The sequence below is a fragment of the Dendrobium catenatum genome, unplaced genomic scaffold, assembly GCF_001605985.2.
Source record: "Dendrobium catenatum unplaced genomic scaffold, ASM160598v2 fragScaff_scaffold_1056, whole genome shotgun sequence".
NCBI lineage: Eukaryota > Viridiplantae > Streptophyta > Magnoliopsida > Asparagales > Orchidaceae > Dendrobium > Dendrobium catenatum.
The window spans coordinates 7,582,201-7,609,087 of record NW_021319518.1 but is presented as its reverse complement, the minus strand read 5'-3'; the positions used below and the strand labels follow the sequence as shown (position 1 = coordinate 7,609,087).

Genomic DNA, 26,887 nt, shown 5'->3' with positions numbered 1-26,887 from the left:
GTCTGGAAATGAATCAGGATATGTCACATCACCCTCGGTACACAACGGTGTACATCAAAATGATGACTAGACGCGTTTTAATTCGTCTCCGAACGATGTCCAACCTACTCGAAAACGCTATCAGAAGTTTTATTTTATTTTATTTTATTTCAACCGAAAGCTATAGTTTCAAGCGCTGATATTAGATTATGCTAAGTTAATAAAATAATTTACACGGCTCAACTTGGCCTGTTGGTTGAGAGCTTAGGCTTCCAACTAAGATGTTTGGGTTTGAGTCTTTGTGTATGTATTATGTGTCTGAATTTGCCTTAAATAACGTAAATGTCAAAAAAAAAAAAAAAAAAAAAAAAAAAAAAAAAAAAAAATTTCTGCAGTGTGAAGAAGAAGCTCTCTCTTTCTCTTTCGACCATGAGTCTCCTTTTACGCTGCCAAAGTCCAACCTATTTGAAAACCCCAAGAAAGAGACCCCTCCTCCAAGCGTACAGGCTACAATTATATTCCCCCCTTCTCTCTTCAACCTCTTCTCCCTATTTCAGACTGAAGGAAGCAATCATTCTCATCCATTTCTCTAGTTTCTGCTGTACAAAACCAACTCCACTTATTTCCGCCTCCCATTTTGACTTCTTCCCTATTGTGCCAGCTCATTCTCTGAAAAAAATTGCATCTTGGCTTGACTCTCCCCTTCCCTTTCATCTCGTCTGGGTTTTCTTGATTTCTTCCTTTTGAGCCGTCACTTGGTTTGCTTTTTTCCTCTTCTTGTCGTCTGCGCTTGCTTGATTTTGATTGTTCTTTTTTTCTTGTCGGGGTTTGGGCTTGTAGATCTGTTCGCGGAGGTCTCCGATCCGCGGTTTCAGTAGAGCGAGTCAGTCAATGGGAGTCGCCATTGCTAAACCTTTACTCCTTGTTTAGGTCTATATCTTGACTATTTCTGCAGTGAAAGCTGATGAATTCGATTGGGTTTGTTTTGTATGCGGGTGCGATAGCTTGTTAGGATTCTGATATCTAGGCTTTGTGCCTCCACTACTTATGATGCAAGAATACCGGGAGAGGATTCTGCGGGTTAAGGGATTTTTTGGTTTTTTGCGGCGGCTTTCATCGCCGTCGGCGGTGACCTCGCTGCTTACGTGCTGCTGCTTCTATAGAGCCGTCGGGGCGCTCATCCATTCTGGCTTTTCTTTGATAGAGTTATCATCGGTTCTGGATCGTTTATGCTTTGCTAGATAGGGTATGGGAAACAGCAGTTCTCGGGTCATTGGTTGCTTCGTGCCTTCAGGCAATGGAAATGATGGAAACAATTTGGAGTTCTTAGAGCCCTTAGATGAAGGGCTTGGCCATTCCTTCTGTTATGTTAGGCCAGTGATCGTCGACTCTCCCGCTCTAACTCCATCCACTTCTGAGAGGTACACTGTAGATTCAAGTAACCTCAGTTCTGAGATACAGAGTGGCTCTTTTAGGCAGGAAGCGAGTGCAGAGGAGGTGGCTGGCCTGAACAGGCCAAATAGTAAGAACCTCTCTGAAACTACTTTTAAGACCATTTCTGGTGCCTCAGTCAGTGCCAATGCTTCTACCGCCAGGACTGGCGGCAATCTGAATGTTTTGCTCTCTTGTGATGTCCAGGAGCCAGCTGCTTCATTTGAGAGCACGGCTTCATTTGCTGCGATACCTTTGCAGCCGGTGCCTCGAGGATCCGGACCCTTGAATGGCTTTTTATCGGGGCCATTGGAGAGGGGCTTTGCTTCAGGCCCTTTGGAAAGAGGGGCAGGATGCATGTCAGGGCCATTAGATAGAGGTATGTTTATGTCCGGTCCTCTTGACGGAACAGAGAGATGCAATTTTTCTGCTCCGCTTGGTTATGGTGAGAAGAAGGCTGGGATCAAACGGCTTGTGAGGAGTGTGAGCAGACCCATGAGACGTGCTTTCTCTCGAACATTTACAAAACGCTTTCAGGGTTCTGGTTGGATGCAGAGAGTCCTTCTGCATCCAAGGAGGCAGATGGTTTGGCGTTCGAAGGAGGAAAATTTTAGACAACCAACCTCACAGAATTGTGTTGATCTTGGGTCGTCTGAACCTGAGTATAGAAGTACGAGGAACTTACAATGGGCTCATGGTAAGGCTGGGGAGGACAGGGTTCATGTTGTTCTGTCTGAAGAACAAGGGTGGCTATTCGTTGGGATATATGATGGTTTCAGCGGTCCTGATGCGCCTGATTTTCTTATGAGCAACCTTTACAGGGCAATAGATAAGGAATTGGAAGGCTTGTTGTGGGATTATGAAGATGAAGTTCAAAGGGGTTCACCTACCACTGTTATTTCTTCAAGCAATGTTCCGTGTTCTTCAGAATGTCTGCAAGAAAAATGCATCCATCCAACGCTCCAGAATAACAGCGCTGAAATACAACTTTCTTGTTCTCAATCGTGTAATGATCAATGGCCAGAAGAAGTTACTCCACCATCACCATCAGAACAAAATGAAAGAGGAGGGAATCCTAATGTAGGGGATGAGTTAGAAAGTGAATCAGTACGTGGCGATGACACTTTAGAAGGTACAATGACGCCCAGGGAATCAGATTTTCACGAAGTAGGCGTTGTAATGAACCAAAACCAGTGTGCAAATCTTGATGAAACGAATGCAGATGTAGCCACTGACGGTAATCTAAAGGATGCTTCTTGCAGCCCTAAAGGTAACTCATTGAGTACACACAGGAAGAGCAAGCGACTATATGAGCTTCTTCAAATGGAACGTGTAGAAGACTCCAAAACAGTGGAGTATAGTTTGGCACTGGATACTTTACGTGGGAACACAGGAGATCCACTTTCAAATTTTCATGGAGATTTATGTGCTACAGAGCATGTAGAAGAGACACAGAATTTTTCCTGCTCCATGAGCACCAAGGGAGAAAGTTCAGGTCGCCTTGACGTAGTTGGTTGTGTAAGAGAAAGTGAAGGTACGCTTGAAGGGGCATCCAATTGCTCAAGGCAATTAGTTGAGCCTTCAGTTTCATCTTCAGGACAAAAGCAGATGATGAAGAAATCATTGATTGGATTCAAGCTGGGACAAATGTATAAGAAGCAGAAATCATTACGTAAAAAACTTTTTCCATGGAGTTATGATTGGCACAGAAACCAACACCATCTGGATGAGACGGTAGCCAATCCTTCATTTGTCATTAGGCGATGCAAGTCTGGACCTGTGGATCATCATGCTGTACTAAAGGCAATGGCAAGAGCGCTTAAAACTACAGAGGAAGCTTACATTGACATGGTGGAAAAGGCTCTTGATACAAATCCCGAGCTTGCACTGATGGGATCCTGTGTTCTTGTGATGTTGATGAAGGATCAAGATGTTTATGTCATGAATCTTGGTGACAGTCGTGTTGTATTGGCACAAGATAGACTAATTGGCTACTATGGTAGTTCTGATCTTGGAACAGATGGTTCAAGGTGCCGAAATAGGCCAGGGGGCTCTCTGGTTCACATGGAGCTAGACAGGATATCAGAGGAATCTCCTATGCGCAATCAAAATAACCATATTTGCAGTATTAACAAGAGCAAGGAAATCTCTCTCTGTGGACTAAAAATGCATGCGGTTCAGCTGTCCACTGATCATAGTACCAGCATTTACGAGGTAATATGTACTGATACATCTAGTCTTTGTTTCACTTGTAGCTTAATCATCAGGCATATTAAATGCATTTTGCTTCAAACAAGAAAGTTCAGATTGTCTTAAATGCAAAAAAATCATACTTCATTTACCACAATCTGTTAGACTACTCTTTAAGGTGCTATTAAAAAAAGTAGTCATCGAGAGAACTTCTTCTGGTGATGTTGCCATTGATGGCAAGAAGGCTAAGATGCCTATGAAAGAATCTGAGAATGTTGTTTTAGAGTTTATAATAAGCGAGCTCTTAAGTTTTACTGAAGAAGTTCATATCAAAATAAGATCTTCTCTAGAAGGGATGACAAATGTTTGTTTATATAGTCATAACTCATCTTGGGTTTACAAATTGAATATGTACTTGAATGAACTTCAAGTTGGTGATCTTTGAGTGAAGTCATTGATTCTTGATTTGTTTTTGGATTGTTATTGTTTGGGGAGCCCTACTCATGAAATTACTTAAAAAAAAGGCATTAAGTTTAGCTTCATATGAACCAAAGAGCTAGGCCTGAAAAGAAAGAGGTCTCTCTAGTTGTTGAGAGAGCTTCTTAGATTTTTTATTTAACATTAAGGCAATAAAGTGACCTACCTATATGACTATGGAACTACTATTGTTTTGAATTTTCTTATAAATAAGCCCATTTGGGCAAATGAGTTTCTTTTATGCACTTTGGAGTCTTGAGTTCATGTACTTTTTTTTTCTTCTCATTCTCATCTTCCTTGAAATTAATCCATGAAATTAGAATTAGAATAAGAACTTGAAATATAGGTCATTTTACAGACAAATTAATAGAATTAATAGATATTATGATTCATAGGAATATTAATATTTATGTATTTAGGAAACTAAATGGGTTTGAGAGAAGAATAATGAGATTGATATTTTAAGATTTAAACTATGATATTCATTTAAGATTCGTATTAAAAATGATATAGGTGTGATTATAAATAAGGGTTTGAAGAATAGTGTTGTAGAAATTAATAGAATGAAGATAAAATTATAGCTTTAAATATTATTATTCTTAAAGAAATAGTTTTTTATTGGACGAGATTTAAATTGACATGTTAGTAGAGTGGAGTGGTAGAAGGTTTTAAAAATATTCATGGTGGCTATGAGTTTGAAGTGACTAATAATGAAGGTGGTCGGATCATAATACATTTTGTTTTAGCTTATGATTTTATAATTGCTAATATTTTAGTTAAAAACAAGGGGCATCTCATCACTTATATGAATGGATATAGTAACACTCAGATTTATTATTTTCTTATAATAAAAAAAGATAGTTCAAATTGCAAAGATTATAAAGTTATTTTGAGTTAAAGTTTATGTACTCAGCATCGCTTATTAATTATGGATTTTAAGATAAAGGAGTAGAATATAAAAAATAAAGTAAAATATTGTCCTAAGATTAGATGAGATATTTAAGTACACTAACAAAAATATTTTTGAGAGAAAGATTGAAGATCTTAAGATTTTGATTGTGCATGAGGAAGCTAATGTTATGGGGAAAAGTAATTAGTGATATTAAAAATATTTCAAAGGATGTGTTTGGAGTATCAAAAAAAAAATCTTTTAATTATAAAAATAGTTAGTGGTGGAATCAAAATGTGTAATAAAAGATAAAAAATAAGAAGTTTTGTTATAAAAATTGGTTTAGATATAAAAGCTCATAAAAATTGAGAAAGATATAAATGCTTTTGTTTAGTGGTGATAGTACTAGTTCTAATGGCGGGATTGTGATTTTGGGCAATCAAATAATTAATAAGAGTACACGTTTTAAATATCTCGGGTTTGTTGTTCAAAGTGAGGGTGAAATAGATCGGGATATTATTAGTAGAATTCAAGTTGGATAGTTGAAGTGGAGGAATGCATATGACCTTTTGTATGATAGAAAAATACCCTTTAAACTTAAGGGAAAATTTTATTAGATGGTGGTGAGACCTGCAATGCTTTAGGTGCAGAATGTTGGCCATCAAAAGAGAAGCATAAAATTAAGTTAAGTGTTGCAGAGATGATGATGCTCAGGTTAATGAGTGGCTTACTGGCTTCATTCCTTAAGCATCCTCATCTCTTAGAGACAAAATGAGAAATGAGTACATATGTGAAAAGGTTGGAGTAGCTCCTGTGGTAGATAAGATTAGAAAGGGTCACCTTGGATGGTGTGGTCACATAAAACATTGGCATTTCGATGACTCGATCAGGAGAGTAGATGTATTAGATTTGACCTATATTAAGAAAGGTAGAGGTAGACTTAAAAAGTTTTGGTTAGAAAATATTAGAAATGACATTTTTTTTTATAGATTTAAATGAGAATTTAACTCTTACAAGACACTTTAGAGACAAAGGATTCATATAATCGATCCCGCGTAGTACGATAAACGCTTGATGTTGTTGTTATTGTTGTCGTCTCATCTTCTTTGTAAAGGGATGGTTGTAATGTTAATCAAGAGTTTGAAGACTTTCATAAGTTTTAAGTTAAAGCCCTCTTATGTCGTGATAAGAGATAATTTTAAGTTATTTCAAAATCATGATGGTTTAAAAGACAAAAAGTTCACTAATAATGTCATAGAAGTAGGTCAGTGCCCAACTCATTTTATGTTCACAAATTATGCTTTTATTTAGATCAATTTCATTTTGACCTTCGACTTCCATTCAACGAAGAAATGATTGACATCATGAATTTCTATAATATTATCCTTGCTCAGTTAGTGTTCAATTTCTTTGCAAGCATTATTGCTTCATATATTTTTCCTTCGAATAAAACAAGCAAAGTTGAGTGTTAAATTTTCTCGATATATGTTCACTATCAAGGCTTGCAAAGATTGATGTGTTTTATTTTGCTGTAATTACATTAGAATAGGATAAATGACTTAGAGAATAAGGTGAATGATTGAAAATTGAAATACTTTTTCATGAAGTTGGCTAATGGATGATCAATTAAATGAAATCGACTACTTACAATGGATACGCTTTTGCAATCTTTCCCTTTCTTAGTGGAATATAAACAATTCATGAATATGCATAATCAAAGTCTAGATTGGTGCCTTTATATGATTGAGATGAGAATAAAGCCAGCTTTTGGATATAAATTCTTGAGTTGTTTCTTTTGTGCATTCTCCTTTTCCTTTTTAAATTTTAAATTCTTATTTCCCATCCATTTTATAAGAGGGATAATTCCTGCAAACTTTGTTAATGTCATCCTTGAAGTCCCTGAAGTGATGGCTTTTATGGGAGAGGTTAAGAAGCAAATGCCCCTTTTGAGAAAGAGATGTTGAAGAAGTGGCCAAAAAAGAAGCTTTGTTGAGGAATATTTTTATAGAGGGGATAAAAATTACTGATGAAGTTGCTTCTATTAGCTTAGCAATTCTGTCGACATTTTCCACTTATTTCTTTGTACCCACTATTGCTACTATTGAGATAGATATTGTTGATTCGAGTATGATTTTAGTGTTTAAGAAGTTGACGTTATCCCGTCATTTTTCGTTTGTTATCAATGATGCTGCAACAACAAAGAAGGGGATATCGGCTAAAATGATCTTCTAGTATAGACGAGTTTGTAGTCCTTCGTTTAAGTTTCTCTAATCATTGAATTCTCGTTCTTCAAGTTATAATGTTGTGCCAACTCTTTGGCTTTGAAGATTATATCTAACTAGCGGTAAGGTTTATTGTTCATGCAATAGTGTAAATGGTGTTTGTTCATTCATCGTGTTCATTGATCAAAGAGGATTTGATATGTGGAGCTCATACCACTGGAGGCAATGTTTCAGCCTATTTGCCTTTGACACCTTCAAATTATTTATGCAGGAGATTGGATATTCATCTTTGAATGATGGACTGAAGTGATATGCGATAAAGCAAATGGTGTTTTTTTAGTTGTCAAAGATGACTTGGTTTGTAGAACCCTAAGTATTGAGGGTAGTGTTTTAACCCATTTGCATTGGTGCCTTCAACTTTTTATGAAGAAAATTACCCATTCGTCTTAGGATGATAGACTGAGCTAAAATTGAGGTGAATTTCCTAATTGCTAATTTTTTTTACATTCTTTCAATAGCAAATTGGTGATCATTATCATTAATTATCATCATGGGTAAGCTATATTGACAAATGATGTTGATCCATATGAAGTTGCAAATAACTATTGCATTGAATTTGGCTAAAGCTTTGGCTTCGACCTTTTTACAAAGTAATTAATAATGGCCAAAGTAATTAAGTATGACCAGAAGAAGCCTTCTTTGACCGCTTGCCATAGGAAAGGGTTGAATTGATCTATTACCTAGGCAATGAGTGGACAAGGATTAGTTATTCGCGGTAGTTTGTGAGAGGACAAAAGCATGGTGCAAATTCTATACATCCAATACATCTCTTGGATAATTCTTCAACATCTTTCCTTGAACTTGGTAAAAAATAACCTTGTCTCAAGATTCTATTGGCAAATATCTTTTTACTAGATGGATTTTCATATTCACCAAAAAGAATCCCCTTTAAGATGTTGACAATTTTAGATTCTTGCACGCATAGGAGGTTTGTTGAAGTAGTTGATTTTCTAAATAACTTACCATCAAGAAGAAGGTGCTGAGTGGTTTAATTTCAAACCTTCTATGACCTTTAATAGTAGATAAAGATCTTTCGAAGTATAAATATTCAATGAAGAGATCCATCTAGCTAGAGGCGACTTCAACTTGTATGACTTAAGCTTTTTTAATGCTTGGGTAAGTTTAATATACAACAACAAGAACATCAAGCCTTTATCCTAGTACGTGAGGTTGGCAACATGAATCTTTTTTCTCCATTGTGTCTTGTTAAGTGTCAAATTCTCATTCAAATGCTTGGGTAGGTTCAATAACTAATTTAATTTGCTCAAATGTAACACTTCAAGTAGCACCCAATAGATTGTGGTGATACGTTGTTGAATTTGAACTAGTTGCCTTCAACTCATAATCAAGAATTTTGGTTTTTGCTCGAGCCAAGTTCAAGTTGAGTAAAATATGTTTGCTTTCGAATCAACCGTCTTGTTGATTCAAGTCAAGTTTGATAATTTATATAATAAAGTTTAATTGCTACTAATGATAATTATATATTTTTGTGTATTTAATATTTATTTATAGAGTTATATTACAGAATACAATATTTATATATACTTATATGTGTATATATATATACTTTTTATTTTGAGTAATCATTTACACAGATATACATATTTGTTTTAAAGCACATTTATGTGGCAGCTTATATCATATATCTTGTTAATTTCAAGTTGAATCAAATTAAATTTGAGTGGGACATCTTTTAGTTGGAGCAGATAGATTGTGATTTTAATTTGATTAAAATATAAATGTTTACTAAGTGAGTTATAGATATAGGAAAACTTTTCTTACCTAATTGATGTACATAGGACAATAGTTTTCTGTTACGTCGAGCCTGGCTGGACCGGTCCAGACCAGACCGGTCCGGTTCTACGTGAGGAAGCGGGGAGCTCCAGGCGGAGCTGGCAGGGAGGGCGGAAGCCATGTGGAGCCCACCTTGGGTTAAATGCAATGTTTGGAGGGAAATTATTTGAGGGAAGGGCTGTTTAGGGAATTTGCTTGAGTCCTTTCTTTTTAAGTAGGAGTTTTGGAGGGTTTTAGACTATCTTGAATTTGAATGAAATTGGAGATCTAGGGTTTGTTCTTCTTGGGCTCTAGGGTTTGCTAGAGTTTTGGAGAGTTGTTTCTTCCTCTCGAATTGAAGGAACGTGTATCTTTTATTATTTTCTTGAATCCTTTAATGAAAGATCTTGTTTTGCTTGAGATTTCTTCCACTGATTTGCTGTAAGTTGCTGTTTTCTACTGAAAAACTGCTGTTTTCTGCTACAAAACAGCAGTTTCCTCTTCGTTTTGTGCTGATTTTGGTTAGGTTTGCTTGCGAACTCAAGTATTACCTTAGGGTTACTTGCGAACTCAAGTATTTCCTATCATTTTCCTGCATCATTCAACCTTATTTGGAGTACGCAGCGCAATAGTTTTCATATGATATGCTGCTTTATTACATATCTCTTGTTCTTTTCCTACTCTCTGAAATTTCTTTCTACGTTTTTCAGTTGTATTTATCTAATACGAATCAATTTTCTCCTTATGCATTGAATCCCTGTAGGAATTTATCACATACCGAAGAACATTGTTTAATTTTGATTTGCTGGATATGACAATGTGTTGCATGCATTTTTGCCATACTCAGTTCTTGTATGGCATTGCAAATATTAGCCGGAACTCCAAAAAATCTAAAAATTAGAACAAAAAATATACAATCTGTCCTTCAGCTATTGCATAATAATTTCCAATAAGTTGAAAATGCTAGTATTACAACAGGAAAAACACTTCTGTAAATTGCATGATAGCTATAGATTATATAAGTCTTCTTTTTCTGCTTTAGTTAATTTTTTTGGAGATCATTGATCAAAATGTTTTGGACTTTTTTTTGGGATCAATGATGAAAATGTTTTGGACATTTTTGACATCTATACCTACTTTGATATTTCCATTAGTTCTCACAACTTTTTCATCGGTGTCTTTGATATGTTTCGTGTTTGGGTTTTACAGGAAGTTTTGAGGATTAAATCAGAACACACCGATGACCCTCAAGCAATATTGAACGACAGGGTAAAGGGGCAGTTAAAGGTTACTAGAGCATTTGGAGCTGGTTTTCTTAAGAAGGTTAGTTAACATATTAACATAACTAAATATTTCACATAGACCTTTATTTGATGGTTTCTCAGCATAAAATATTAACAGAGTTGCATGCATACCACCAAATTCATCATTAATGACATATTCAACAGCCTAATATTATTATTTTATTCTATAAATTTAATTCTTATGAATACTAATACATTACCATCCCATCATTGAAACCTTGTTGTGAACTATGTTTCTGTTTACCTTTAGTTAACCCAAACCGTTGGCCCTTCCACAACTACAACCAATTTTCTCTAATTCATTTTTTCTTGCTTGAACCCTAACGAAGATTGGGTGCTTGATGTTGAATGAACCAAGGCCCTCATCCCAATCTCACATAATTCTTTCCGCATAAGAGCATTTCCATGGTCTTTTGGTGGAGGCAATAAGGAATTCCGGGCACTGTGGAGTATATGGGTGATCACTTTGGAAGCAACAATTTTTGGGTTAAAAGCTATGTCAAATCAATGGATAATGGACTCAATTCAAGCTGAAAATCGGCAAGAGAATATAAGTTATCCCTGTGTGATGATAATTCATGCAGAAAATGACCCAAAATCATCATTTATACATGGTTTCATGCTTTCTTATCAAGGAACTGAATTTTTCTTAGGAATAATCAAGATCAAGTTTTTAAGAAGTCAACCTAATGTCATACTTCAGGCTGTGCATGATGATTCTAGCCTCTATTGAGGGAGGATGGATTGAAATTCAAAAGACTTAGATTATCATGAATTTAGTTAGGAATTATGAAATCTATTTGATAGTTTATCAAAGAAATGTCATAAGCTTTTTATGTTGGAAAACCTAGAAACCTCGATTAGCCATTTCCTAAACCTTACACGAAATACTAATCCAAAAAATCGTAGAGTTCATGTTCTAGTATCAAATTGATCATATTTTAGGAACTCTAAACATTTGGTGGTTCACGTTTTAGCTATAATGCACTGACATTTTTCATCGAAGAGACGTGCGTTATCCGACACGACACGCCCGACACGTGTCGGACACACCGAAAATGTGTCCAATTAAAAAAAATATTAAATACAAATTAGACACGTGTATCTTAAATATTTTATGATTTTTTTTAAAATATAATTTCTTATGTTTAAATTTTTTACTTATTTAAAATATAAAAACTAAATTTTATCTATAACACCAAATCAATTGCCCGCACTTAATACCCCATTCATCAAATATTCTCATTTTCACTTCTCTTTGGCGGACTACAACTTTGATTTCACAACAATGTTTAATATCATCTCCATATCAAAGTCTGACGCTATCTTTACATTGATGCTCGATGCTAGTAATTTCTACACCAAAAACTTGACATCTCATCTTTGTCCAACGCCTTCTCAACATCGACGACCAACGTCCTCTCAACATCAACGATAAACACCTTTTTAACATTGATGCCCAATATTTATTGCATAACATCAATGCCCGACTCTCGACAACATTGTCATGTCCTCTCTCGATGACTGATAAACGACTTCGATGTCCGACTTTCGACATCTTAATATTAATCATTTTAAGCACAAATTTTAGTTAAATGACTTATTATTTTTAAATTATTTTTATAATTGTACTTATTTAAATTTTATTCTATTTTTAAAATAGAAAAACTATAATACCGTGTCCAACCCGTGTTCGTGTCCTATATTTTCAATAATTGATGTGTCCAGTGTCTGTGTTGTGTCGTATCTGTGTCGCCGTGTCCGTGTCTGTGCATCATAGCGTTTTAGTATCAAAAAATTTAAACACTACCCCATCTATTCTATAAGCTTATGCATCATCATTCCTAGATCAATTAGTTTTTTGATAGATCTATACTCTGCTATAAGGCTGATCTTATATCAATTCGGATACATTTGTATTCCATAACTAGAATGATTCTCGATTACTTTACTATTAGTAATAGTTCTGCCTATATGATTGAATATCATAGGTAATCTAGGTCATGGGTTGTCCAATTTATCAACTTTAACTCAGAAGATGTAGGAGAAGATGAAATAATTATAGTTAGTCGTTGCTGAATTACTTGATCAAGTATCCTCGCACTTTTCCCATATCTAGAGAGAATCATATCTCCATTGAATTCTTGAAATTATTTAGCAAAAATTTGTAAGAGCCCTCATGAATGGGGTAAAACATTGTATTTTATTAGTAGAGAAGGGTACGCATATATAGGTAAATAGGGTGAATACAATAGACAATTAATAAATCGAAATATCTTTTCAATTAGGAGGATGAAAATGAAATCATGCATAGAAATTATTAAAACATGTAATAATATTATTTTCAATAATCTCCCTAAGCAGGGGCAGATACAACTTTTTTCAGGGTGAGCAAAATTTTAATTAATTAGACGACAACAACAATAATAATAATAATAATAATAACATTAAATGATAATAATAATAATAATAATAATAATAAAATTAAAAAAAAAAATTTAACCAACATAATGCTATTAAATTTATAAGAGGAATTTTTTATAATTTATTCGTAAAAAGAAAATGTTCGGAACTTCAGATGGATGTGAAAACAATGCGAAATGGGTCATATTAAGACAAAAATTTATTTTTGAGGGGGGGCAAAATTTCAAAATTATCCCTTCTATACATTAATTTTTTTTTTAGGGTGGGCAAATGCCCACCCTCACATATGAGGGGATCCGCCCATGTCCCTAAGCTAGAGCATATATATCAATTTGTTCTAGCTTGTTATATAAGTCAAAAATTGAAGTGGAACCAGAGCATTAGGAAAATATCTACTATTTGTTTCAAGCCCCGAACATAGGTGTAATGATTTTCTTTGAAGTAACATTTCCTGAATAAATCAATCTACTTCAATGCGTTCTATTATTTTTTATGAAACATTAGATTAATTACAATTTAGATAGTAATAGGGCTTTAATAATTTATGATCATAGGTTGAGAAATTAAAAAATTATTTTTTTCCTAGGGGTCTTAATCCACATCATTTCATCTGCAAAATATGTTATGACTCTATATTATGCATCAATGCTTGATCTTGCTACCATAGTTTTCTTTTTCCTACAGTCACATGTAACAAAATTGCTTCTTATTATGGTATATTATATGGATGTGGATTTCCTATCTTTAATAGACTCAATATAGTCAGTATTAGATTAGATTTTCACATTAAAATGTCAATATTCTGTTTATAGAAATCCTATCTCTGATTATTTTTTTATCTATTTGAGAATAAAAAGAAGAGCCTCCCAATTTTTTTGTTCAGGAGTTCGCTTGCATTGATTTACAACTTTGACAACAAATTATCTATCTAGCTTGTTGACATAGGTAGATTAGTTTCTTGAGAAACATCTTCAAACATCTCTTATCTACTTGTAATATTCTAATTATCAATATGTGTGCTAATAGGTTTGCAACCTAGTAGACTAATTTCATCAAAAAGATCAATTACATATTTTCTTTGAAGTTATGACACTCATTTTTTATTGGCATACGCAATACCCAAGAAATAATTAGGCTGACTTAGATCTTTTATCATAAATTACTTTTGAAGATAATGCTTTACTTCAATAATCTAATGAATTACTCTTAGTAGAAGGATGACAACAACAACATCAAGCTATCCCACTATACGTGGGGTAGAAGGATGACATCAACCCAAACTTTCAAGATAACAAAACTGAATGAATTTCATCGAAGGATGCTAAAGTGATCCATCGAATTGTTCTTAAGGCTGAGTTTAGCAAGAACTTTTGCAATATTTATTGAACTAAGCTTGAGGAATTTGTTCAAGTAAATATATGAATTTGTTGAGTTTGCATATTTTGGCTTTCCCCTGAGCTACGTACCCAAGTAGTTTCTTTATGCATGTAGCTTTTGTTAGGCCACAATCGATGAAGGCATTTTTGATAGCCAGTTGAAGTAAAGGCCATCCTTGATTGATGATGTGAATAAAAGGATTCAGACAAAATTAAAAAAGTATAAGTGAGAATATGTCAAACATAATAGATCCCATAGATTTGATTGAATCCTTTGTCAATCAGATGAGCCTTGTACTTATTCATGGTGGAGATTGGATGATTCTTAAATTTTTAGACCATTCAACATCTAGTTTAATGTTAGGAGGAGGTGGCATAAGTTCACATGTTCATCGATTAAGCAAGATAAACATTTCAATATCTATATCTTGTTTTTTCCATTGAGTGACTTTGGCCTCTCAGTATGTTATATGATAAAGTCACAACTAAATGCTAGAAGTCAAAGAATAGATGGTTAAAAGGTATATAAGATTTAATAGGATGCTCAGTATAATAACTTTCACTTTTTCAAAAGGTAACATTTATATGGAGATTTGATATTATTCAATATGGGGATGCTCAGCTATATTAAATGTGTTCAACATGTGTAACATATAGAAGAGGTGGTATAATAATCATAAAAAGAAGTGAAATTGGTGGAGAAGAGTTATAGACTATGATGCACCGACACTTCTCCTCAAAGAGGCGTGCAGTGTCCGACACCGTGTCCGACACGACACTCGTCCGACACTCCTCCGACACGTGTCGGACAAGTCGAAAACGTGTCCGATTAAAAAATATTAAAAACAAATTGGACACGTTTGACGAGATTTAAACTAAATTTCTTATTTTCTATCCACAACACCAAATCAACGTCTGCATTTAATACCCATTTATCGAATATTCTCATTTTAATTTCTCTTTGGCAGTGAAGGTATTTTCATCTCCTCTCTTTTTGCACAATTACAAATCTTTCTCTTGTTGAACCAGAATTGAAAGCAGTGATATTTAATGATGTTGATATTGAAGGCCAAAAACAAACCTCTAAAGCTAATCATAGTAGTTGAAGCTTGAATGCTTGATGTTGTAGTAAGTGATTATTTGCTTATATTTTTGTGGTTGTACTGGATATTTTGTACTAAATATTTTATATTATAAGCTAGCCAAGTTATCATGTCATTCATTTATTATTGTTTGTCATTTTTAATATGATATTACATTAATATATATATACTATATAAAAAAATGTATTATCGTGTCCGCGCCGTACCCATGTCCTATATTTTCAAAAAAAGCCGTGTCCGTGTCGTGTCGTGTCCGTGTCCGTGCATCATAGGTTATAGAGAGATTCATGAGCTATGAAGTAAATTCATAAAAAGGTGATATCTGCACAAGTATAAATGCTTTGAGATACTTGTAAATAACAATGATAGCCTTTTTGGTGACAAAAGTATTGAAAAAGATGTATCAAATGACTAAATGAGAGTTTCTTATGAGCATGAAAGGAATGGATAAAATAGAGTTTGCCAAAATTTTTAGGAAGGAAAGGGGAGTCTTCTTAGGACATGAGGTTGAGAGAGGGTAATATTACCAAGAATAGTTGAAAGGTGTCAATAAGTAATCACATAATCAGCACAATATTACCTTAGAATTATTGTGGAACATTTATATGGAACATTCAAGTTCTAGATATATCTTGAAAATGACAATGCTCAAAAGCATTACTATTAGGACTTCTCAGATTGGAAAAAAACACTGACAATGTTTACCAAGTTCACAAGCATTATGTTCAAACTTAGAGAATGAGGGGAAGTATGAATAAACTTTTGAAGACGCTGAGGTGGGAGATGACCTAAATGATAATGCCACAGACATAGAGTGATTGTGGAATAGAAGGCAAATGGAATTGTAAATGTTAGATAGTAGATTCTGCCAACTTTGACTACACTAATCATCATTCTTATAATAAGATTGCCAAACATAAAGTGAAAAGTATTGAAGGTTGTCAAGAACTTTTGAGTATAAGATAGTTGAAAGTCACAAGAAATGATAGAGAAAAAGCCTTCTTCAAATAATAGGATAGGGGGAATCATTAACAATATTGGTAGATGTGATTAAGGGAATTTTATGGGTGGAAAAAAGTGGTGATATTGGTCATATATTATGTCAAACCAAATCAAGGAACCGAGATGTATCATAAGAAGCAACACAGTAGAACACAACATGAGAAGTTGAAATATATTTGTGAGAATGCTGAAAATGACCGCCATAATCTTTTTAAGATATTTCCATTGATCTACCAGAAGTGTTCTTGATGGAAGTTTCAATAGTCATAAGAGTGGAGATAGAGGCTTGAGTTGTTGATGAAAACCAAATTTTGTCTCATCACTATTTTGAGTGATGATTACACGAACTATAGTAAGAATATGAAAAGGGTTACCTCTGTGACCATGGCTACCATTAGTTTTGCTCCCCATGATTATGGTCACCATAGCCACTATGATGCCCTATAGCAATGGGAAATTGGTCAAACACTAGCAAAGGAGTCAACAACTCAACGACCCAAAGAATTGAGAGTATAGTGGCACTATAGGGAATAGTATATCTGTGTTTGAAAATGTAGGAGGTAAGGATAAAGCCAAAAGAGAAAATTGATGACAAAAATTTTCTCATTACATTTTTGTCACATCGTCAGATAAACAAGAAAGAACTTATTTTAAAGAAGTTCATCCCATTTTTCCCTTGAGGTACTATAGTATTCCAGATAAAGTAAAACATTTTGTTGAAGGGATAGGTATTCAAATATATGTTATAGTCACATTAAGTGTTATTTTCTTCAAAATAAGTTGAATGGAGGAGGTCCATATTTGCTTTATAGTATCTTGAAATATGATGGTTGATGCAATGGATGGTTTAAGACTATTGAGTAGCTATTTGTGACAACACATCAGATGCTTGCCATTTAGAAAGTTTGACGTTATTATCTTGAGTTGAAGGACATGCATATAATCTCAGTGCGAATCATATCATAGTGGTAGGTAAGACTGGAAAGGCATATTTGAAGTGAAGGTGTGTTGCAATGATGTTCACATACGCTGTCTTTGTTATGACTACACTTTATGATGCATATTTGAAGGGAAGACTTTGGATGCCGTCATGTTATAACTACACTTTATGATGAATTTAGCGAGAAAGTTTGTCTCTTATTGTCTTGATTAATGCCACTGATTCTGTTTTCATGTTTTATTTTGAAAAGCTTTTTTTTATTAGTATTAAACCGAGCATTTTTTTTTTCTGCAGGCGAAGTTTAATGATTATTTGCTGGAGATGTTCCGGATTGATTATGTTGGGACTTCTCCATACCTCAGCTGCACGCCATCGGTAGCGTACCACCATCTATGTTCCAATGATCGATTCTTGGTTCTGTCCTCTGATGGTCTTTATCAGTATTTTAGTAACGAGGAGGTAGTTTCACATGTTGCATGGTTTATGGAAAACATGCCAGATGGGGATCCTGCACAATACCTCATTGCTGAATTGCTTTTGCGTGCAGCCAAGAAAAACGGTAGGTAACTCACTCATCATATGCAGCTTGTATGGTCTTAGGTTTCGTTTGGGACAACTTTCATACTACTTTTTGAAACGATTTTCTAGTACAAAAATTTTAAATTCAAGAAATTTTTGTATTTGAAAGCTGGTTTAAAAAGCAATAAGAAAGTCATCTCAAATGAAACCTTAATATAACATGCATTAGTCGATAGCACTGTTAAAAAATCCAATCTTGTGCAGATTTATTTTGAGTCATCATGCAATCTCAAGCTAGCTTGAAGTGTTTTGATTCATAGGCAGTTTTTATTTTAAGTTATATATTATGTGTATATTTAGTACAATGAAAATTTTAAGGCATGTGAGGCATTGGATTTGTCTTATATTGACTAGGTGAAAGTATGTTTGGATAGAAATAATATTTATTTATTACTCAGCATAGGCTTAATTTTTTGGTTTGAAAATGGATATAATAATTGAAGCATCTAACCTTAGTCCCTTTTGATCCATGATTTTAGCATAAATATTTATATCTATATCTTTATATAAGTTAGGTGATATTTGAAGAATAAAGTTTCTTCGTAAAATTGATCTATCCAAAAATATTAATCCAAATATATGATAGAATTTCCTCATTATTGTAAAATTTTTAATTGAGATTTGATTGAGGTTTTTACAGTTGGATTATATGAGAGAATTTGTATTTTGTGAGATATTGGACATCTTATTTCTTTAATGTGGGCTAAGAGAATTTATATATTCATATATTCTTTATTTATATGGACCACATGTGAGGCCCTCCCTATTGCATCCCAAGCTAAAGAAGCTATCAACCCATAGAAAGAGGAAAAATATTCAAGGGAGAGGGTGAAGCATTAAAAGGGAGGAAAAAGCTTACAAGGTATGCCACAAAGAAGGACATCAAGAATTGCCTCCAAGGATAAAATCGCGTGTAGAGGGAGGAGAGAAGGAAGTTATTGAATAGCTCTTGGATATTTTAAGATAGAAAGATCAGAGAGAAGCTTGCTTTCTTACTAGCTATAGTAAGTGGTTGAATGCCCTTTTTTCGACCAGGACTTTTTTTTTTCAGACAATAAGGAGATTGATCTTCTTTCTCTCTCTCTTTATCAAAGTATTAAGAATTACTCATCTCCCAATATATGAAGACATCTTTCATGTACTCTCTCATAAGGTTTAGTGAAATATTTTGATCTCTATGCAACAATGGGCATAAGTAGTCTTTTTTGTGTGGTTTATCCTCTTGTGAGTATTCTATGGAAATCTTATTACTTTTAAAATTGTTGTTTCCACAAATAAAGTTAGACCAGAAACAACTGCTAATTTTCACAGGAAAAACCCACCAACAGTTCCAAAATCTGCTATGATACCAATTTGTTAGTAAATAGTTAAATACTTGAAGATCTCAAGTAAAAACTAACAATATTGACAAAAATTAACGAGAAATATCCACAACTCCAATGAAAAAAAATAATATTTTTTATTACAATAATCAAGATAATAGAAGGAAAATATCAAGATATAGTTGATCCTTTATTCGAGAGGAGGATCTATCTCTCCCAATCCCTTGACACCGCTAGAGCCCAAGGCACCAACTCTAAGAAGAAAACAACCACAATAAGTTTGCATGCTCCAACCCTAATGTGAACTCCTAATTAAAGCAAACATAAAAAATAACCAAAAGGACTAAACAACCCCCCTCTCTCTTCCCTAAGTTGTGTACCCCACCCTCAAGGGGGCGGTCAATTGAGCTTACGGGTCAACAAGCTTTCGCCTGCTGTAGGTGTCGAGCTGGCCCAAGGGTTGGGCCGATTGGACTGGTCCCTCTTGAACCGGTCTAGGCATATCATAGTGTTAGTGAACTTTATGTTACTTAGTGCAACATGAGTGATTATATGTTGGATTCAAATGCTTTATGAAGCATCATAATTTAGGAAAGAAAATAATAGTCAACTTCTATGCTATAAGCAAGGTTTTTAAAATTGGATCAGACTGGCTGGTTCAACTAGTTGAACTGTACACCAGTCGGCCATCCGGTTCGATTAATGTTAGGAACCGGTTAGCCCGGCAGGAGAAACGTGAAACTAGCGAACCAATCATCCGTAGAAATGAGATTGAGCGATGTTTGAGGAAAATTTAAGTTAAAACATAATATTCTTATTCATATCCCACTCCTTGCTCTTCGTTTGTGTGAATAGGTGATGTTTCATTCTTGTTCTCGGCTACTCAGCATCGCTCTTGTTTGCGAACTGGACTTGACGAGAGGCTACAACGAAGTCATTATTCCTCTTTGGCATCACAGTTCCTTCTCCTATTTACTTCAAATCATAGGATGTAAGTTCTTTTAATCCTAATTTTTCTAGGTTTTGTTTGGGTATTTTTTTTAGAAGTTTGTTAAGGATTTTTGCCATGGATTTTGTAATTCCTTTATTATCTTAATGCCATGCCCTTAAAATGATTAGGGTGGATGTTTGTTTTGTACTCCCTATGATATATTATGTAGTATTTACTGTTAAAATTTTAAAGAAGATTAGGATTGAAGCTTGTTTCCAACTTTCTGTATTGTGTATTAGTTTTTGTTACTCTTAGAGAAGATTTAAGTTCGTTTTCGAGGGTTTATGACTTCTTAGTTTAACTGAGTGTATTTAGAAGTAATAAGGGAGCACAACCAGATCAAAATCATTAAAGTTACTGAATATGAAGTTTCTTCTTCATTATTTATTATGTTAATTTTATTAATTTTTAATAATATTATGAGAAATTTACATACATACCACTTTATTTCATGCTATTTACATATTTAACACTCAAAATATTAATATTATATGCCTACCACCCATATAAAACTTTAATATCAAGTATATCAATCATATAATTCATTTCTACCATTCATACCATCCTATAAACTTTAATATTTTATTCCATGCACCCAAATTTATTTTACTGATGGTAGACATGTAATATTAATATTTTAGGTGTTAGATATGTAAATAGTATGAAATAAAGTGGTATGTATGTAAACCCCCATAATATTATTATTTATTATGTCATCCGATTTGACCCCAATTCGACTGGTCGAACCGTAAACCTCTCATTCTTCCGGTTCGTTGTTCGGTCCGGTTTTCACAACCTTGGCTATGAGAATGATTTTGGAATAAAATAAAGCACATGTTGAAAGGAAGACTTTTGGAGATGATCAAACAAATCATGTTTGCAGGTTAAAACAACGGTCTTTCGATGACCCAGTTAGGAAAGTAGATGAATGAGATTTGACTTATGTTATGAAAGGTAGAGGTGGACCTAAAAAACTTGGTTAAAAATATTAAAAGTGACTTTTCTTTATTAGATTTAAATGAGAATTTAAGTTTTAATAGGAAACAATGAAGTAAAATGATTCATGTAGCCGACTTCACATATTGGGATAAAGGCTTGATGTTGTTGTTGTTGTTGTTGTTGAAGGAAGACTATTGAAGATGATAAAAAAAATCATATTTGTGTTTCATAATATATCTATGTCCCAAGTCTGCTATCGATTTAGTTCAACATCTAAAGTGAGCAAACAACCACTTTAGAGGTACAAGAATTAAGTGGCAGGTGAAACATTTGATATTGATGGATTCATCTTACTGTGCAACATGTGTGCTAACGTGGTCTCTATCGGATTTTTAAATGAGATGCAAAATAGATTCGGTAAAATCCTGAAGTGCTCAGCCTTATTTGGCTTTCAATTGATGATGCTATTTAGAGTGCTGCACAGATAGCTATTTGATGACTCACCACTAAGCAGATGCGTTAAATAGTAATCTCCAAGTGAGGAGATTGTTAGGTGATGTGTAGAAAATAATTTTCCCTAAAATATATCTCCAAATAGATAATGTAATTTTCTCATCATTATAAAATATTTGATTGAACTTTGATTAAGTTTTTTTTTTTTTACTTTTTTTGTGGTAATAATTTAAGAGACTAATATTTATTTTGTGAGATATATGAGATCTTATTTGTTCTTCTATATGGGTTTAGAAGAGTTTCCATATTTATGTATTCTCTTCTGTATAAATATCACCCTATAATGACCTCCCATGTGCATCCTACGACAAAGCAATCATTCATAATAGATGGGAAAAAAAATATTTTAAAGGAGAGTTAGTAGTTTGGATGAAGTAGTAGAAGTGAGGAGGATCAAACCAATGTTGCTACAAAGAATATTAGGAGTTATTTCTTTGGAGAAGTTCGAGCTCAAATTAAGAAAGGGAAAAGTTCTCAAGCAGCTTTTGGATACCTCAAGATGGAAAGGCCAGAGGGAAGCTCATCTTCTTACCAATTATGGATAGAAAAATATTTATTAAACTCAGGTTTTATTTGGATCAGCTTTTTTATTATTTTCTAATACAACTAAAGAGCTGCTTTAGAAAAAGTAAGAAAACTACCTCAAATGAGGTCTTAATGAAATATTTTGTAATTTATGCATCAAAGTTGATCTCTCAAATCACATAAATCTTTGTCCTTTTTGTATCTACTAAATTTCTTTGGTAATTATTGCATGATCCATCATTTTTATTCTTTAGGGTCTCTTCTTCAAAATTAAAATCAAAATGACAAGAGTGATTATGTGCATATTTAAGCTATTTTTGTAAAGACAAGAGTGATTATGCTGAGCTAAATTGTATTGATTAACAGTAAGAATTACACTTTGTTAATGCAGGAATGGATTTCCATGAGTTGCTAGATATTCCTCACGGGGATCGCAGGAAATACCATGATGATGTTTCTGTAATGGTAGTTTCTTTGGAAGGAAGGATTTGGAGATCATCAGGATGATTTTGTTAAATGACATGAGTCTCTTTTCTGTGCATTTCTTGATTGAACAATATGTTCCAACAAGAGGGATCGATCAACCTCTTTTCTTGTTTCTTCCTTCTCCCTGTTGAGCTCACTTCTTTTTCCATGCCTCTCTTTTTTCTTTGAGATTTTGTATAAAATTCTTTATAGTTGATTATTTGTGTGTGCACAACAAAAAAAAAAGAGTTTTTTTTTTTAAATTTGATAAAAAACGACGACATTTTATTCTATTTTATATACAAAGGTAACTTGCCTTGGCATGAATATGAAGATTTTTCAAAATCTTCATATTACTATTATATTTTATTATGAAACTTTGATATTATTAGAGTTTGTCATACAAATTCTAACACCAATATTAGAATTTCATAATAAATTATCATAATATTATCAAAATTAAAAAAAAAAAAAAATCTCATGCCAGGGTTTGTTGTTATTGTATGTAAAATATGGTAAATTTCTTTGTTTGTTTATAAAATTTTAAATCCATTGCCTGTTTTCATAAAATGATCAAACTATATTGAATTTTATAGAAATTTCCTATTTTTTCTCTCTTATGTTCTTTGCATCTCCTAGATTTGAATGACAACCACCTTCATGTTTTCTTTAAGAAAGAAGACAGACTGGATGGCTCCAAATGCTGCTCAGTAACATTGATGCTTTGTTTTGGATGATTTTTTTTATTATTTTCTAAAGTAATTTTTTATTATAGTTTTTTTTAAATTAAAAATTTTTATAACAATTGTTTTTATTATAAATGTGTTTGTTCATAGATATGTTCATGAACATGTTTGTTTGATAGTTAAAAAAATTTGTTAAATATGTTCACGAACAAGCTTGATAAACACTAAACAAGCGAACATGAACCGAACATGAACACTCTTTAATTTAAATGAATCAAACATGAACACAAATGCTAAAGCTCGAACAAATATGAACCAAACTTGAACAAGCTAATATTAAATGAACACAAACATGAACACTCACATACTCGGCTCGGCTCGGTTCGTTTGCAGCCCTAGTAAGCCACATGTGTCCAAATACATTAAGAAAGAGTTATTAGATTATAAATTGTTTTTTATAACATTCAGGTTATTAGATAAGGAGATTTTTTTATATCATTCATGTGTAAGAGCTTCATAAAATAAAATATGGAAGGCTAGGTGAGGGTATATAAAATAGTTAAATTAGATATCCCACTCTATAGAAATTACTAAAGCATCAATTTTCAGAGCTAAAATATTTTTGTTTAAGGTCTTATTAATAACAAGGTAAGTTGAATTTTTGAAAATTAGATCGTAATATTCATAATAAGACACTAGTTGTTGGGTATTTCTTGACGTTAATAAAGAACTTCATAAATTTTGCTCGAGGGTTAATTTGATGAAGTTCTGTTCTTATAAGATTAGTGGGCATGTTGATGTAACAAAAGATCATACGCCTTTGTCTGAGTTTTCTGAGTGTAAGGTGATTAACTTGCGAATATATTTTAAACATATGCTTTTCTTTTTCTTTTCTTTTTAAGTTGGGACAAGCTCGTTTAGAGTTTTCTTTTTTAGGATTTGAAACATAGCCCACCCCTTGTCGCTTGATAGAGAATAAAGAGTGGATCATGCTAGAAAGATGACTTTTTTTTCATGCTAGAGGATTTAGCATGCACGTAGATCTTGAGTGTCTTGGAGCCTCAACTTTCAATGAGTAAGCTAATCATATCCCTCGTAGGAAATTCTTCTTGAACTAGATGTAGTAACTTTTCTCATATAACATTAAAAGGAGTAACCTTTGCAGGAATCTTAAAATTATATAGATTTATTATGTTGATTTTATTGTTGGTGATTTCCCTCATTATATGATGAACATCATTGGCTATCCTTCTCCTTTAGTTGTAGGATTTGAGCTCATTTCTCCTCCATCTTATGTATTCGACCCTCTTGGTATGAGTCATTTGGGCACACTCTTGCCTAATTACAATGTCTAAGGATTCTAGATATATTTCTAATTTGATGAGTGTTGAAACAAGAAATTTTACTACAACTATTACTCCTATAAACCATTAAAATAGTGTTTTTAGGACATTTCCCACAAATAATGCTAAGCTATTTTGTGTTACAGATTCATGTTGATACACGCGTGCACACACACACAGAGAAAGAGAGAGAGAGAGAGTGATAGAGAGAGAATTGTACATCCTAGATTTTCATAAAGATCAATCCCCTATAAATATAAATAAAAATATATAGGAGACCATTTAAGTAAAAAAACCCAGAAGGATAAAGCCAAGTGCCCTAGCCTCGTTGAAATAATTTACTATACACTTAAAGTTATAGAAATTCATTGTTTTTGATAATTAGAGAAGACAAGATCATAAACGTGCAAGCACTTGGTTAGTCTCCTTTAGTTTAGTAGAAATTGTGGGAGAATTAGTGTAGAGATGATGTCACTAATGGAATGATATTATTAGTAATGGTGGTTGGTTAATAGAAATCAGGTTATGGTGATTGGTTGATGGCAATCAAGAAATGGTGGTTGGGCGACTATTGTTGAATGACAATAGTTGGGAAATCATAGGTAGATGATGGCAATATGATGATGCCAATTGGACTGCAAGATCTTGGGGATCATTGTCATATGGAGATGGTTTGACGATAGTGATATGATAAATGATTATGTTAGTGGTTGGTGGTGATCATCAATGTTGATTGTCAAATAGAGCTCTATGGTTCTGTAAACTTTCAAGTTTTTTCCTATCGTAAGTCTATGCCCCACTCTTCTAGAGAACTTCGCTCCAATTATAGTTTTATAATAGTGAAGATTTGATAAATTTAGCTAAAATTCTACAATAGTTCATTTGATTACTAACAGTTTTTTTTTTTTTTTTTTTTTGAAGTTGAAAGCAAATACAGTTTTCGTTCTTCTAGATGCTTTGTTCCACCAATGCCTATCTCGACGAAATTGAACACGTTATCACTAATAAGATCCAGTCAAAGCAAAAGAAAAAAAAAACGTGATTAAGGCTTCTTTGGGACGATTTTTAGACTGATTCTTAAAATAAATTTTTAGTACAATAATTAAAATTTTTAAACTAGAAAGCTGCTTTAAGAAATAGTAAAATTTTGGGATAGTTTGCTTAATTCTTTCTAAATTAAATTTTTAGTATTAAAAAAAATTGTACTAAAATGCCTCTTTAGAAAGTAGTAAGAAAGCTATCTCAAAGGAAGCCTAAGGCTTTGTTTGGGATGAATTTCTTACTGTTTCTTAAATCAGCTTTCTAATATAAACATTAAAAAAATTGTACTATAAAGCTGGTTAAAGAAGCAGTAAGAAAGCCATCCCAAACAAAATCTAAGACATCATTTAAAATTTTTTTTTTATTAATTCATAAAACAGACACAAAAATTTTAATTTTTATACTAAAAAAATCATTTCTTATAAGCAAGAAAGCTGTCCCAAACGTAATAGTATGCAGTCACCACCGCTTGTGTTCGCACATTAAATAAAACTAATTTTAATTGAAATTATACTTAATGCTCACCATTCTTGAAATAATAAAAGTTAAAAATCAACCGAAATCTGGAAGGCAACAGGAGCAGAGGAAATAGATCTTCTGTTCATGGATTAAAAAAACAATAGGTGTAGGGAGGCCGTCAAACGGCCGGTGGCGACGTGATAGTTTCACGGTGGTTCTGACGGATGGGAAGACGCTTTCAGCTCTTTACTTGGCAGAAATTACAAGCTATGGATCCTTAATGAAAATGTTGAATTCCAACGCATACCCAACGAAATTATTAGTAAAAAAGAAGGTTGAGGCCCCCAACGCCAGATTGGATAACTTTTATAATTGAAAACAGGGAAGTTAGGTGTGTATATAACAATAAAGTTTCCATTTAGTTTTTGCATTGACAATGTCAAAGCTTTGTAAGCTGGCATTCAAATCCGGGGAAATTATTGGGTTTAGACACCGGACAACGTCTAGAGCCCAATGAAAATGCGCCACATCATCTCCTACTCGATAGTGAGCTCGGTATCAAACTCGATACTGCTCGGTATTGTGAAGTACCGAACGTAAGCTGTGTCCGATATCCGAACCCAATAATCTCTCTCAAATCTGACCCTATTTTGCTAAGCTAGCTAAGGTCGACTGCAGCTTGATCAGCATCATGTAGTCGATAATATACATGACAATTTTTAGTTTGATAGGTTTGTCTTTAAAACTTTATTTTATAACAAAAGAGTTTGAGAATTTTTATTAGTTTTGTATTTTGCGTCACGGAGGTTATAACTAACGTTTTATTTGAGATATTTTTTTGTCACTATTTTTTC

General features: G+C 33.6%; 1 protein-coding gene across 1 annotated transcript; it reads left to right on the top strand.

Annotated features, from left to right (window-relative positions):
* The first annotated feature begins 429 nt into the window (after positions 1-429).
* On the top strand, positions 430-22,724 carry LOC110104643 (protein phosphatase 2C 32). The gene is made up of 4 exons (XM_020833833.2): positions 430-3,624; positions 10,231-10,344; positions 17,465-17,729; positions 22,431-22,724. The coding sequence occupies exons 1-4, from the start codon at positions 1,228-1,230 to the stop codon at positions 22,544-22,546; spliced, it is 2,892 nt and encodes a 963-aa protein (XP_020689492.1). The 5' UTR covers positions 430-1,227; the 3' UTR covers positions 22,547-22,724.
* Positions 22,725-26,887: the final 4,163 nt, after the last annotated feature.